This window comes from Sebastes umbrosus, chromosome 15 (assembly GCF_015220745.1).
Source record: "Sebastes umbrosus isolate fSebUmb1 chromosome 15, fSebUmb1.pri, whole genome shotgun sequence".
NCBI classification, from domain to species: domain Eukaryota; kingdom Metazoa; phylum Chordata; class Actinopteri; order Perciformes; family Sebastidae; genus Sebastes; species Sebastes umbrosus.
This window is the reverse complement of record NC_051283.1, coordinates 19,913,271-19,928,112: the sequence shown is the minus strand read 5'-3', so window position 1 is coordinate 19,928,112 and position 14,842 is coordinate 19,913,271. Positions and strand designations below refer to the sequence as shown.

At 38.1% G+C, this 14,842-nt stretch overlaps 2 protein-coding genes across 3 annotated transcripts; both read left to right on the top strand.

The window, feature by feature from the left end:
* Positions 1–3,163: 3,163 nt before the first annotated feature.
* Positions 3,164–10,203, top strand: ctss1 (cathepsin S, ortholog 1). 2 transcript variants are annotated; one of them, XM_037794579.1, is made up of 8 exons: positions 3,164–3,302; positions 3,719–3,839; positions 3,944–4,066; positions 6,559–6,711; positions 6,971–7,195; positions 7,629–7,794; positions 9,485–9,590; positions 9,719–10,203. In XM_037794579.1, exons 2-8 carry the CDS (start codon positions 3,720–3,722, stop codon positions 9,816–9,818), a joined length of 993 nt encoding a protein of 330 aa, XP_037650507.1. In that variant the 5' UTR covers positions 3,164–3,302; position 3,719; the 3' UTR covers positions 9,819–10,203. The 2 variants fall into 2 exon arrangements, with proteins under 2 accessions (XP_037650507.1, XP_037650508.1); XM_037794580.1 differs by having other exon boundaries at positions 3,179–3,302; positions 3,699–3,839.
* A 1,061-nt stretch (positions 10,204–11,264) lies between these two features.
* LOC119503071 (cathepsin S-like) lies at positions 11,265–13,415 on the top strand. The gene is made up of 8 exons (XM_037794581.1): positions 11,265–11,390; positions 11,615–11,736; positions 11,954–12,076; positions 12,182–12,328; positions 12,415–12,639; positions 12,719–12,884; positions 13,023–13,125; positions 13,234–13,415. Exons 2-8 carry the CDS (start codon positions 11,617–11,619, stop codon positions 13,331–13,333), a joined length of 984 nt encoding a protein of 327 aa, XP_037650509.1. The 5' UTR covers positions 11,265–11,390; positions 11,615–11,616; the 3' UTR covers positions 13,334–13,415.
* The last annotated feature ends 1,427 nt before the right edge of the window (positions 13,416–14,842 follow it).

Sequence of the window (14,842 nt, the reverse complement as noted above, 5' to 3'; positions counted from 1 at the left end):
AAAGAAACCCAAGGAAATACAAATAGACACAAACATTTAATGTCAGATAAAACATTAGAACATAAATTACACACCATAAATGAGCGAGGTGAACTTAAGTATTAAGGATGTAGTAGGTACAGTAAGGTTATCGTAGTATTAGTTTGATTGAGGATATGAGGAAGTACATTAAAGGTCTTATTGATAACATTTTTATGTAGTAAAATATAAAAAAAAAAAAATACATCCACAGAGCTTTTAAAAAGATACAAATAAAAATATGTCTTTTCCTAAAACAATATCTTTTAAAAAACGTTGACGGGTCCAAAATTAATGTTTTGTTTATCTCTGTGGAAGATATCTGATGTTTGGTTCCCACTTCTAAAAAGGCTTGTGAGCCAATAGTAAAACAAAGGTTGGTATCTCATGTCTGAGTCTCATTACACTCGACAATAAAATATGCAGGTTGAGCAACAAAATGGCAACCACTTGTTGTGAAGTAAATGCAATGGAACGGGGAAGGAAGAGTGCACCATCTAGTGGCTGAATGTTATCAATGTTATCAACAGCACCTTTAAGTCTGTGAATGTGTTTCTGCAAGTCTGACATGAAAACTTAAAGCTGTTTGGAGTTACAGAAAATGCTGGTTATTGGACAAAGTATCAAGGTCATTTTAAACCGCCCTTGAAGGGTTAGATTTCACAACAATTGATGTCACCAACAATTGTTCCACATATTCGCTACTGATGAATGATCAGAGTATAATCCATAAGTACAATATATATGAATCCTTGTGTTTTTCAGTGGTCCCATTTGTCGTGATCAACATTACGATTACATAAAAGCTGACTCATTTCACAATTAGTATTATAATCAATACGTCACGTCTCCATAATAAGAGGTGGGCAGTAACATGCATTTAAAATTGCCAACTCTGGTTTGTTTTTTCTCCTTTCCCCCTGTGACTGAATTATCTCTCATCTCAGCCCACATCTCTAAAAGACCTGAATAATTGACTGTAGGCCTCATAAATATTATGGGTGTAAATTCATGTGTGCATTTTATACATTTGTGATTTAGCTGCTCACTACACCCACACGGCTCCCCTTGTTAATTTGTTTCATTAGCAAATATTCAGAAAAGAGACAATCAGAATTGCCTGCCTCTCTGCTCAGCTGCAGGATTATGAGGTGTGTGGACACAAAAGGTGCATGATCACCACAGAAGAAGAGCTGCTGCTGCTGAGTCAGGAACTTACCATCTGGTACCTTCGGGGAACCTGCGTTCATCAGCGAATCTCCTTCCAACCCCGGAAGAGAAAATCAGTGATGAACGCCAAATACAGCCTCGGCCAAATCAAAGCTCCTAATTGCATAATATCCTGCTGTATTTTTATCATCATTTTTGCTTCGTCATTGCTGCTCCCTGTAGTGGTGACTGCTGTGATGTCTTAATTCTCCTTTTTTTTTTATTAGATGGAGTACAGTAGAGAGCTGAAAGATAAAGAGGGGAGGGTGAGATGAGGGATGATTTGCAACAAAGGTCCTCAGTCAAATTTTATCCAGAGACATTGCAAGTTACACGGTCACCATCTGCATGGAATAGTTTGACATCTTGGTGAATACGCATATTTGCTTTCTTGCAGATTTACATCAGAAGATTGCTACCACACCATGAAGCTACAGCCAGCAACCAGTTAGCTTAGCTTAGCATAAAGACAGAGGGAAACAGAGGGAAATAGCTAGCCTGGCTCTATCAGGTAACAAAACCTGCCTACCAGCACCCTTAAAGGTCCCATATTGTAAAAAGAGATTTTCATGTCTTTTATATTATAAAGCAGGTTTAAGTGCTATATAAATACTGTTAAACTATCAAAGCAGTCAATATACGGAGAAATACACACAGCCCGTATTCAGAAATTTCTGCGTTTGAAACAAGCCGTTAGGATTTCTGTCCATTTGTGATGTCACAAATATACAATATTTAGATCATCACATGGTTTTAAACGTAAACATTCTAAATGTGTCCCAGTTTATTTCCTGTTGCAGTGTATGTGAATAACATCAGCTGACAGGAAGTAAACATGGACCCAAACTGTTGCCTAGCAACGCAATTCCATTGAAATGCACTAAAACGGAGCGTTTCAGACAGAGGGTAAATACAGGTATATTCAGGTAGACAGTATGAGGAAAATAAAGTGTTTTTTTAACATTACAGCATGTGAACATGTTCTAGTAGAAACACAAAATACAAGTATGAACCTGAAAATGAGCATGATATGGGACCTTTAAAGCTCACTGATTAACACACTATATCTCATTTGTTTAATCTGTACAAAAAACAAAGTATAAAACCAACACGTTGTGGTTTTACGGGGGTTATATGCCAGACTATTTCTTGGCTGGGTGCAGTGACTTCCTGATCTCCCTGCTGGTTGCCAAAGCAACCTTAAAGTGATGACAAAATACTGCTCTGGGCCAAGAAATATGCTGCGTTCCATTTACCTCGGAAATCGGAGCTTGGAATGACGTCACAACCGAGTTGACCGCGTTCCATACAACAAGTCGGAAAACTGAATGGAGTTTCCTCCAGCCAGGTTAGCTATTGTTAGCAGTAACAGTTGTACAATTATAATACAATTCACAATAATCCACAAAATATAGCAGCACGTTAGTCAAGAGAACACAAGAGGTTAAACCACCCAATGTCCATTTATAAATCCAGTATGTTTGAATGTGTATAGCCTTGATGGAGTGAAGATTCGTGTCCTCAGAAAGTTCAAACTAATTGCAGTTCTCATAACAAACTCAGTCTGACACTGTTAGAAATTCGCTTCATTAGCAGTAAATGTGAATTCTTGTTTTTGCCAAATACCAAGGGTTACCCCATGTTGTCAAAGTTAAAAATAATTCAGTGTGTTGTTGAAGTGATTTAATACTGAACTAGAAAATATTGATAGATGGTCTTTTAATCACTGTCTCTCTGTCAATTTATCACAGTTTAATTATCACAAGTAGTCTGTAGGATTTTCCAAATGATTTCCATCCACAGGGTTTTTTCTTATGTACTTTCCTCCACAAGCAGTTTCATTTACATGTATTTCATTCATGTCACTTCCCGCTCTGCTACTAGAAGGGTATTTTGGCCACTGCAGCTGCTTGTAAATTAGTTTCACATGACGAGCTAGAGAGCAGACGCACTGAAAAGCGAAGATAAAAAAAACTATACTTCCTCTTTTGAGTGTGAAGGTTCTCTGGGTCCGTTAGAAACGGTTGCACTTTCTTGCCGGGACAAAGTAATCCTGCTCATTCTTCTGCAACAAGGTAAATGCTAACTCTTCTTAGTAATTCATTTAGATTGGCTGAGTAAAAACCAAAAGCTAATGTCAATATGTGGAATAAACAGGTCATAAGAGGGTAGAAACGATTTGACAAAGAGGCTCAGAGATTGCAGGTTTGAACTTCTCCTCTTTGAGGTGAAGAAATCTTTTTTAAACGACTGCAATGCTAGAAAACAGCCTCCTTCATTTCCTGCTTTCACATCAAAGTTTTACACGCCTCAAATTGCTGTTTTGTCCAGTTTGTACAGTCAAAAACCTAAATATATTCAGTTTACTGCATAAGACAAAAAAACGAAAGTGTATTCATCTACTAATCGTTTCAGTTCCAGGAGGAAAAGGTACATAGGCTGGGACATATCTGCTCATAAAATGTGACTAGATTTGTTTTTTCTTCTTCAGGATGCACGTTTTGTGTGCCGTGTTGCTTTTGACCTTTCCGGTCCTCGGCCACGCTGCGTCTGCCTTAAATGACGTGTGGGAAGACTGGCAGATCAAACATCACAAGGTTTATGATAATCAGGTAGGATTGTGAAAGCCTTCATTTCTCTCTCTTTTGTCGTCATACACACACACAGATGTGTACACATATAGCTTTAGATCGTTCAGTCCGGGTTTTTGTTTCAGACTGAGGTCGTTTTCAGGAGAGCGGTGTGGGAGAAGAACATGCAGCTGGTGTTGAGACACAACCAGGAGTTCTCAGCAGGAAAACACAGCTTCACAATGGGACTCAATCATCTGTCTGACATGGTAAGAATCTGCTCCAAAGCAACTGTTTGTGTTTCCGGTCTCCTGCTCAGAAAACAGGTTGGTTGTGTAAACTTTTTAGCTTTCAGATCCCTAACGAGACGGACATGTCTTAAATCTTAGTCGGTTTGTAATTCGTCAGTAACATTTAAATGTCTTTAACAGGGTTGTATTAAAGCATGAATGTAGGTTTAGATATGCAAATAATTAATTATGATTGATAATAACCCAGGGAGGTTCTTCTGCTGTTGCTTGGCTATGGGTTGCAGTGGACTGTTTTCAGGCTAATAAATAGGCATTATCAGTCGCTATAAGTCCCATAGATGTGGGTCAATAGGGGCCTACTAAACCCACTAGCAGGTTTTATCACCTATACACATGGTAGATCACTGAAAGATGGTATAAAAGAACACGTTGTAGTTTTGTTGCCTAAACCTAAAGAAGTTGTAGTTTTATTGCCTAAACCTAAAGAAGCCTTTTTTTGTGATCAAAATGTAACGTTTCATTCAGTTTTATGTTAGAACATGTTACTTTTAAGTTTCACTCTCACTTTTACAATGTAGTATGCGTAGTAGGCCCCTAATGACCCACATCTATGGTGCTTATAGCGACTCATAACGCCTATTTAATGGTCTGATAACAGTCAAATCGGTTGGTTTAAAACCAGTGGCGGTTTTAAACCAACTTCACTGTTTTAATTATTACGTTTTGAGCTGCACATTGAGCCTCCCTGCACAGATTTGGTGACCTTATATTTCTTGTTACTTCTTTTTTTCTTGTTGTTGCTTTTCGTTTGTTGTTTCTTTCCTCATTTGTTTGTTGGTTCCTTCTGTCTTGTTTATTAGTTTTTCTTTCTTTCTTGTTTCTTTGTTGCTTTTCATGCGTTTGTTTGTTTCGTGTGTGTTGTTTTTCATTTGTTTGTTTATTGTTTCTTATTTACCTCATTCTTGCCTTACTTGCGTCCTTTTTTACCTCCTGTTTTTCTTTACTTCATCAATATCAACTATGACCTGCATCATCCCCGAGCAACAAAGTGGATAACTGTCTTTATTTTTGCACTATGGATTTACTGCTAAATACATGACTACAGTAAATAGTTTGGATTATTGTTTGTACAGTCTAAATAGAGTCTTATTTTATAGAACCTCAAGTTTGTTGGCTGGCTGCTGAATCAGGCAGCAGTATTGTATACATCCCATGACTTATAACTCACGAAAGTAGCCTTATGCTGACAATAAAAGATCCCTAATGTGAAAATACAGTACCAAAGTGGAGCGCTCAGACGTTGTTGACCATGTCACTATTTAAGACAGAAATGTATCTGAGAGATCTCTCGTGGATACAAAATTATGTCACTGAACATTATGTCACTGAACTGGCTCCTCTCCCTCCCAGGACCATATGCTTGACATTATAACCTAAAGTGCATTCACACTCATTGACCTCTGCTGGTGCAAGACGGATGACCAATACTGTTAATCTGCATTTAAACCTGCACCCTCCGTGGCTTAAATTAAACCTTAACCTACAGAGCAGCTCTCATCCTCTTTAATGCAATCTGATTAATTTAATCCAGTATGGTCTGTGCCAATCTGGACAATCAGGACTATTGTGATGTAGAGTACATCTGGGAAGGCTAATAAAGTTACATAAAAGGTAAATGTACATGCAAACTAGTATCTAGTGTGGTGCAAAGGTTGTGTATTTTTGTTGTGTGCCACTGTGGCAAATTCAGTTCAAGTATTAAAATTACAATTACATGATTATTCTGAAAATAATCGATTTTAAATTGGATAATATATAACTAAAATTAATACAATTATTGTGCATTAAACGTGTTGACTCATTGCAGGATCCTGGCAGAAATGTTTAGGACACACATGAGCCTATCTAACCTACAGTGTGCTATTGCTTTGGAAATAAATGTGAGGACAGCTAAAATGTTCTTAACTTGTTAGGAAGGGGAGGTGTTTTGATCTATAAAACAACGTCGAGAGTCAAATTTGACACCAACACAGCAGGACTGTACAGCAAAAAAAGGGGAAGAAGTGAGATGCTGGACCTGGTGTGGCGTTATAATGAATAAAATAAAAATGACGTTAGATTTGTGGTCTATTTTGTTCTCTTTCTCCGAAAGGCAGAAGTTTAAACTTAATAAGATTCAGAGGAACTTGTGGTTCATTTTATGATCGCTTGCTTCTGTCTGAGGGACACCATGTGCAAAATAAAACCTTTGTCTAAACCTATTACTGGGAGGGTGGAGGAACCTGCATTGTATGTGCTCATTTGTTTCTTAAAGTAGAGCTGTTTCACTGCACTTTGAGAGGAACTTTTAGAAGAGGAGTGTCCTTAAACTGCTGTAAATACACAATACTGCAATTTTAAATGTGTTCAAAGTTGAGCAAGAGCACTGCTGTGAAGACGTCATCACTAAGCTTTAACATTGTAATATTTCCTTCATGCGTAGTTCATATATTTACCTCTTTTCTATTAAGACAGCTGAGGAAATCAATGAGAAGCTGAACGGCCTGAAGCTGGAGGACCCTATTCATTTCAGAAACAGCACTTTTAAGGAAGCAAGTGACTTATTGATTCCTCAGAGTGTCGACTGGAGGAAGAGTGGCCTGGTCAGTCCCGTCCGAAACCAGGTAAGCAACGATTTGAGATCAGCTAGTTTAGTCGATTAGTTGACTAATCGGTTGTTTTGGTCTTTGTTGACTAAGATTTCTTTAGTTGATTAGTCATTTATATGCTTTTTTTCATGCTGAATGACTTATTTCCAAGAAACTTATGATCACATATCGGGTAAACACAAGATTTGTAGTGTTAGTCGACTAAGACATTCTTTGGTTGAGGACAGCCTTAATAAATAACCTATGGTAATAAACATCATTTCTCTATTTCAAGGGTCTGTGTGGGTCCTGCTGGGCCTTCAGCTCTATGGGAGCTCTTGAGGGCCAGATGAAGAAGCGAACAGGTGTCCTCGTTCCCCTGAGCCCACAGAACCTGGTGGACTGCAGCACCACCGATGGAAATCTCGGCTGCAGAGGAGGATACATCTCAAAAGCCATCCGCTACGTCATCCGCAACCAAGGCGTCGACTCAGAGAGCTTTTACCCCTACGAACACAAGGTCGGTTCATTATTGATCTGGCTTAAAATGTGCTTAAAATGTTTTTTTTGTTTCTTGTTTGCTTGCTTCTTTCTTTCCTTCCTTCCTTTCTTGTTTCTTTCTGTCTTTATTTCACTTATTACAGTGTGGATGTTCAGTATTTTCAAAATATCTGATACACAACTTTAAGACATAGCATCATGCCATGTGTCATTTCCTAAATACTTTAATGACTTAATGAGCTGGAATTGTGTTTAAACAAGTAAAACAGCTCTTTTTTTTAGTGATAAGAGAATTTAATTTGCATATTAATATTCACACATATGCAGTGCGCTTGCATGAATATTGTGCATAATCGTGGGGGTTTTTTTAAGACAAAAAAGCAGGCATAATATTTACCAGTTTGATTAAATAGTGATACATAATATATTTTGTAACTCATTTCTATTTGTAGGACAGGAAATGTCGGTATTCTGTGGCGGGAAAGGCCGGCTACTGCTCTGATTTACACATCCTCCCACAAGGAGATGAGAAGACTCTGCAGACTGTAGTGGCATCAGTGGGGCCGGTCGCTGTGGCCGTGAACGCCATGCTGCGATCGTTTCATTTCTACAAAGGAGGTGAGGTGTTTTAATGCGAGGAAGAGGTGAACTGATGAGTGATGGGTTAGTAGTACTGTAGCTCTGAGCACTGGTATGGTTTGAGTCACACCTGAGTAAACTATACACGTTGGTTGTTGTAGTGAATGAAAGCAGGTGAATGACCTTTCTTTGTGTATTCAATGGATGACATGACATTAAGCAGAATATTATATTTTATATTGGTTGCCAAAAATAGTTCAGGCTTTACAGACATTTTCTGTTCTGTTTATCTTATAGTGAACTTTTAAAAAAATTCAGTTTCGCAAAAATGTCAACTGCTATTTAGGGAAAATCCAATGCTTAAAGATGTATTAGTTTAGTTTAGTTTATTAGTTTATTATATCGTGGACAATCCCAATTAATTGACTGTAGCAATAACAGTAAAAAGGGCAGCTTTAGCCAACATGGCTAATATCCAGCTGTAGTCCCCGGCCTGATGACAATAGGCACCCTAAAAAGAACAATACATTACAGCACATTGATTAAAAGGAAAGAGTTAAGACAGAGAAGAAACAAGATAGATCAATAAAGATAAAAGAGAACAGTAAAACATCAGTACAATCATGCGGAGACAGCACATATAATCAAAACATACAATAAACATCAGTACAATCCCATTCAGGGATGCAGACAGACAGCACGTATAGACAATAATGAGTTTCTATTGCTTCAATATTAGGGTATTGCAAGATATGTAGACTTTAATCTAGTAAACTGTCATATATTTATATAAAGAACACACCACCATATGCATAAAATCTGAATTAGGCTTTTATGCAATCTGGACAGTAGCATCTGCATTTGCATCTATCACAGTCCCTGTAACATCCAACATCATAGCACTACTTTGAGAGGGCACATACACTGACGGGGTGCATCTCTTTGTAAATGAAATAAAGTAGTGACTGAGTTTCTCAATTTATAATTAATAGTTTACATGCAAAGATTCAGTGTTTTTGAGAATCATTGCCATATCCAACGTGTATTGAAGGCTCCACTCTGCAGTTAAACATGTTTTGTTCAGCTAAAATATTGTCACTTCAGCACAGGAATTGTTCACAAAACCAGATTTTTGACAGAATTTTAATGTCATAAACTCTCCAAGGAATGACAGATTCAAGGTTGAACTATTGCAGGGGTGCTAAAAGCTCACATTTGTGATATTTGTGTTTATTCAGAGTGTACAAAGTACCCTTATAAAAGATTTCTTCAAGGCCTTCCACACTTCTGTCTTTACATAAATGTGTGCACCATTAAATAAATTATTGATTGCACTTTTAAATGTAATTGGATTAGATCTTTAGAGGGGAACAAGGGCAGCTTTGTGTGGCACTCACATCACGATTTACTAATCACTTATCTAATAGACTGGAAGCTGTCAGGAGTGATAAACAATAATGAGAACAGGAGTGATTTTACAGCATGAACTCTCAGTTAAATTAGTTTAGTAGATAGTAGAGCTTCTAAATAATGCGATGAAATGGTTAGCATTCCCAAAATCCCAATTTAGATAATAACTACACACAAGGGATGAATGATTTCTAACTTAAGTGTCAGATATTAGCAGTAGTACTGTAGAAGCAGTGTAGGGGGTTTCTGCACGACTTCATCTACTTCCAGGGTGCATAGAAAAGAAGATATTATATTATTAACCTTATGCATCTTTCAGGTTTATACAACGTACCAAACTGCGACCCAAAGTTCATAAATCATGCTGTCCTGGTTGTGGGCTACGGCACAGACGCAGGACAAGACTTCTGGCTCGTGAAAAACAGGTGAGTTTGACTTTTCTGGCCACAAAGTTTTACAGGAGTTCACCTGTAAAACATGTGTTTACCCCACATGTGAAAAGAAATGTATGACCAGTGTTAAATATTAAATGTGAGTGGTTTTGTGATTTCAGTTGGGGAACTGCATGGGGAGAAGAAGGCTTCATTCGAATTGCCAGAAACAAGCATAATCTCTGTGGCATTGCAAGCTTTGCAGTCTACCCTACGCTGTGAAAATGTGACCCATGAATCACTTGAATCATCCTAGTAGAATTTAGTTTACTTTAATATCAGAGACCAGATTAACACTGAAACTGTAGATGTTGTCCTGGAAGTCAAAAACACTGCCAAAAGTAAATTTTGCTAAATTACTGTATCTGCTTTGGTGGCCTCTCTCATTGATATATATATATATATTTTTTATAAATACTTACTTATACATTTCTGAGTTTCAATAAGCTCTCACCTTTCAATCTGTGTCTTTTTTGGGGGGGGGGGAAATCTCTTTATTTAATCAATTTGATGTATTTATTTAAATGTTAATATTTAAATGTTGGCTTTGCTTTTGGTGCGTTACAGTGTACTTTTATGTATTTAATAAAACTCTTTATCAAACTTGTTTTTTTTATCACCTTGTTCAACCATTTTACTACTTTATTTGTATTGATATGTTCTGTGATGTTATGTTTATACAGTTACCTTATTTTTCACTTTATTTTAATGATTTTAATGCTTTTTGAAGCACTTGGTAATATCTGCTTTGAAAAGTGCTATAAATACATTTTTATTATTATTATTATTATTTATGATAATGGAAGAAACATACAAAGATATCAAATATCTCTTATCTGCCTACATGGGAATGATATATTATTATTAGTAGTAGTAGTAGTAGTAGTAGTTATATTGTTAGTTTGAGTAGGTGTCATTGTTGTAGTAGAGCTATTTTATTATTAAATAAATATATTTAATCATATCATAGGTGAGAACAATAAACTTTTTATAAACTGGATTCCTTTTGGTCTCGGTGGTCAATATATAGGTATTTCAGTCATAATCTTTTTTGCCACAATCAGCCTGTGTCTAATTTATCTTCTTTTCCTTGTTATTCTTCCTCAGACCTCACTATTTTCTCTAACAAGTAAAGTTTAGGTAATTTGTTGAGCTTATTTTGAAAAGAGAGTGGTACAAAGACAGGTTTTACAAGTGTTTATAAAGATATCCAGGCTCCTTGGACTCCTTCGTGTTTTATTGCTTTGATAACATTTAATTAAATAAACAAACTGAAAAGAAAAATACAGTTTTTAATCTGATTTGGCTAATCAATCTAATGAAAGTATTGGTAGCACAGGGAGGAGGAGGAGGAGGAGGAGCATTAGGCTTACATATACATACATAGACTACTAAACTAGTACTGTAGTATGCTTTGTGTTGTGCCACCACTATTACTAGTAGTACTACCAGAAGTAGCAGCTGTGGCAGTGGTAACGGTGGTAGTATTATAAGTAGAAGTACTACTAAGGACAAATATTACCTTTGTGTCGCTTCACCTGGACAGAAACACGACTCCAAATGGATGAAAATGTTGCTCCCTAACTGCTGGATGTGATATATAAGTAAATGTTTGCTAATAAGTTCACCTTATGTGATGATATTGATAGGTCAGTGCTGTGTTTACAACTTGTCTCTGCTGCACCTTAGTGGTATAATCAGCTATTGCAGGTGTAATGATTTGCAGGTGTGAGCATGGTGATACATAAATACTCTGAGCTTCAGCCTGGGTTTTCCCCCTGGTGATCTCCTCAGGTTGGTAACATTTCAGCATCTGAATGTCATCAAATGAGCATTACTGACTTTTCTTTTCATTGCTCACTTTGGTTCCTGATGATTTTGGTTTTCTCTGTTAATTGATGAATTGGTGGTGTTTCAATGAAAGCTGCTGCAAGCTGCCAGGCCTTTAGTCTGATTTTATAAAAAAAAACATTTGTTTTCTGTTTTAATGACAAGTTGTTCTTTTCCTCTAACTCCAGAGATGTTTCGGAGCCTGTTTCTCACCATTGTGTGTGGATTTGCAGCGGCCGTTATCAATTCGGAACTGGATGAACACTGGGCACTATGGAAGAAGATGCATAATAAAGTCTATTCTCACCAGGTAAAACTAAGGTCTTAAACCAAGTCAACCTAGTCACTCATAACACTTTGTTTGTTTTGATTTGACTGGCTTAACAGTATGTTGCCCATTAGGCTATTATCCTTTTACATGCACACAGTACACCTTCTGTGTCTTCACCTCATGGTATCTGATAAGTGTGACGGATAAATCAACTTATGTATCGCATGTGGTTTAAATGTCAACGCTGTGTTCCCAGATTGAGGAGTTAGGTCGCAGGCGGATATGGGAAGAAAACTTGGAAATGATTAATGTCCATAACCTGGAAACCTCCCTGGGCTTACACACCTATGAGCTGGCAATGAACCACCTGGGAGACCTGGTGAGTAGACTAGTCACCTATTTACTCCCCCAAGTGGTTTAACTTCAAAGCCATGCCAACAAACAAATGCATGTGGAAAGAACTGATCGTTTTCTTCATTTGTAGACCACTGAGGAGATCATCAGCACGCTGACGGGTACTGTCGTGCCCTCTGACCTGGAGAGGGTTCCTTCCAAGGTCAAGGTCAACACATTGCTACCACCATCAGTGGACTGGAGGAATGAAGGCCTGGTAACAGAGGTCAAAAAGCAGGTGAGGCATCAGCACACATTAACATCAGAACTTGGTTGTCTTTTGAAGAAGAGGCGGTCTACATGTGCAACTTCTCTATCTCCCAGGGTTCTTGTGGCTCTTGTTGGGCCTTCAGTGCTGTTGGCGCTCTGGAAGGGCAACTCAAGAAGTCTACAGGCGTCCTGGTGTCCCTCAGTCCTCAGAACCTGGTGGATTGCTCCGTGAGATACGGCAACCACGGGTGCAACGGTGGCTTCATGACAAACGCATTCCAATACATCATTAAAAACCAAGGCATAGCTTCTGAAGCAGCCTACCCCTACATTGGCAAGGTGAACTTCCGAGACAATGCATGTGTTAAAATGTTAAACCCTGTTTGTTAACTCCCCCTGCACATTGCTTTCTTTTCAGCGTCATGAATGCAAGTATAACCCACAGCACCGGGCTGCTAACTGCTCGAGCTACGCCTTATTACCGGAGGGAGATGAGTTTGCATTGAGGGAAGCTCTAGCTAGCATCGGCCCGATCTCGGTAGCAATTGACGCCTCCAGGCCTAAGTTTGTCTTCTACCGTCACGGTGAGTAGTGGCTTCATATCTCTCTTTTAAAAATACACACATCTTATTTCGATGTAAGGAAGTGAGTTGTTCTCTTTTTTTTTTTTGGATGTCTGCTTTCAACTTGAGTTTTGCTTCCTGTTTTGTGTGGCTCCACAGGTGTGTACAGGGACCACACATGCACCCACAATGTGAACCACGGTGTGCTGGCTGTGGGCTACGGCACAGAGAGAGGGTACGACTACTGGCTGATCAAAAACAGGTGATTCTGGGAAGATTTTAATGTTGTTCAATGGATTATAGGAATTGTATTTCCATGTTTCTTGATTTATTCATTTAATTTTATGATCTTAATATTGTTCCATTGTAGTTGGGGTGAAAAGTACGGAGAGGAAGGCTACATCAAGATGGCTCGGAACCGACGCAACCAGTGTGGCATCGCTCACTATGCTTGTTTCCCCATCATGTGATCAACAACTCAATTTTTGAATGCAGCCTACATTTCTCAACACTGCTTTGGATATTATTTTAAATAAATCTTTTGATCCTCAACTTGTGGATTCTTTTTTTTTTTTATATAACTTAATGACTGCAGCTGCTAAATCAATTGTGCTCAACCTTTTTCAAGTACTGGAACCTCGTGATGAGAGACAAGCATCCCCAGCTGCATGTTTGTTACTTCATTTGTGCATAAAACAAGCCAGATATTGAAGTCATTTAGCCTGTTCATAATACAGCTGTAATATGTTAAGCCAGTTGTTGGTTCTTCAAACACATTTGAAGCCCGAACAAAATGCCACACAAGCTGGCTGTTTCAAGTTGCTGACACAGATCCCCTGGCAATAACGATATAGACCACACAGATCTGTTGAGAAACTGCACTAGATTAGTGATTCCCAGCTTTTACTGCTAATGACCCCTTAATACAAAGCAAGGTCTACTTGCAACCCTTCGTCATCACTTCTAGTAAGTGATGGATAAAATCAAAATGTATTAAAATGTCAAAGTTAATGAGGCTTCTGCAGTTGCGTTAGATATTTCTATATGCATTTCCTTAAGTTACAGTTCTCTGTTGTGCTTTGTGTATCCTAATAAAGACTTCTTTGGTAAATGCCCACTTAATCTGTCAGATGATGTTGAAGCAACATATTGGTGGACTGGATTTTGTCCCCCATCACTTACACTGGAAGCATGTTAGGAAGGATCTTTTAACGGCCAGTATGAACAGGAGGAATGATTATAGCAAGTACAACTTTTTCAAAGTACATAGTATGGGCCTGTGAGTAGTTTGAAGAAAGCCCCTTTAAATTAAACAGTGAGGAAAAAATCAAAGTGCAAAACAATTTTGTGACACAGTTTTTGCCAATTAATCTTTCAAGTTCATCCTGTGACGCCGTCCGATAGATGCCAGAGGTGGGAGCAAGTCACAATTAAGTCTTTGCACTCAAGTCCTAAAATTTGAGTTTTGAGTCCTAAACAAGTCATGTGCTCATCACCAAATGTAATGCCATTTGCATCTCCGTCTGTAATTTTCGTTTTGCATATTGAAATGTTTTTTGTTGACCACTGCAAAGTTTTTGATACGCGAACGAAATATCTTTGGTATCTTTTTTTTTTTTCCAACTGGCACTCAGTAACGTAGCGTTAGTTCTTCATGGTTCTCTCCTGCTACTTGACCGGATGCTGTCGGATCGGTTCAAACAAAGTAGATCTGGGGAATTAACCAATCAACTTGCTGGGAATGACTTGCGTTAACGTTAGTTGATTCCGGAAATGACGGGGCATGAATTGATTAGTGGTACACTTTTTGAATAACGTACGTTTTAATCTTTGGGCTTGGGGGAATGTATCAAGTATTTTCAAGTCAAAAGGCTCAAGTCCAAGTGAAGTCACGAGTCCCTGGTGTTAAAGTCCGAGTGAAGTTGCAAGTCTTTTTTATATTTTGTTAAGTCTAAAGTCATCAAATTTGTGACTCGAGT

Bases quoted from the DNA above. Each gene is read 5' to 3' on its own strand.
- ctss1 (XM_037794579.1), top strand. From the start codon at position 3,720: ATGCACGTTTTGTGTGCCGTGTTGCTTTTGACCTTTCCGGTCCTCGGC. The intron at 4,067-6,558 runs GTAAGAATCTGC...TTTTCTATTAAG, and splicing joins TCAATCATCTGTCTGACATG to ACAGCTGAGGAAATCAATGA. The intron at 7,196-7,628 runs GTCGGTTCATTA...TTCTATTTGTAG, and splicing joins TTTACCCCTACGAACACAAG to GACAGGAAATGTCGGTATTC.
- LOC119503071 (XM_037794581.1), top strand. From the start codon at position 11,617: ATGTTTCGGAGCCTGTTTCTCACCATTGTGTGTGGATTTGCAGCGGCC. The intron at 11,737-11,953 runs GTAAAACTAAGG...CTGTGTTCCCAG, and splicing joins ATAAAGTCTATTCTCACCAG to ATTGAGGAGTTAGGTCGCAG. The intron at 12,640-12,718 runs GTGAACTTCCGA...CTTTCTTTTCAG, and splicing joins CCTACCCCTACATTGGCAAG to CGTCATGAATGCAAGTATAA.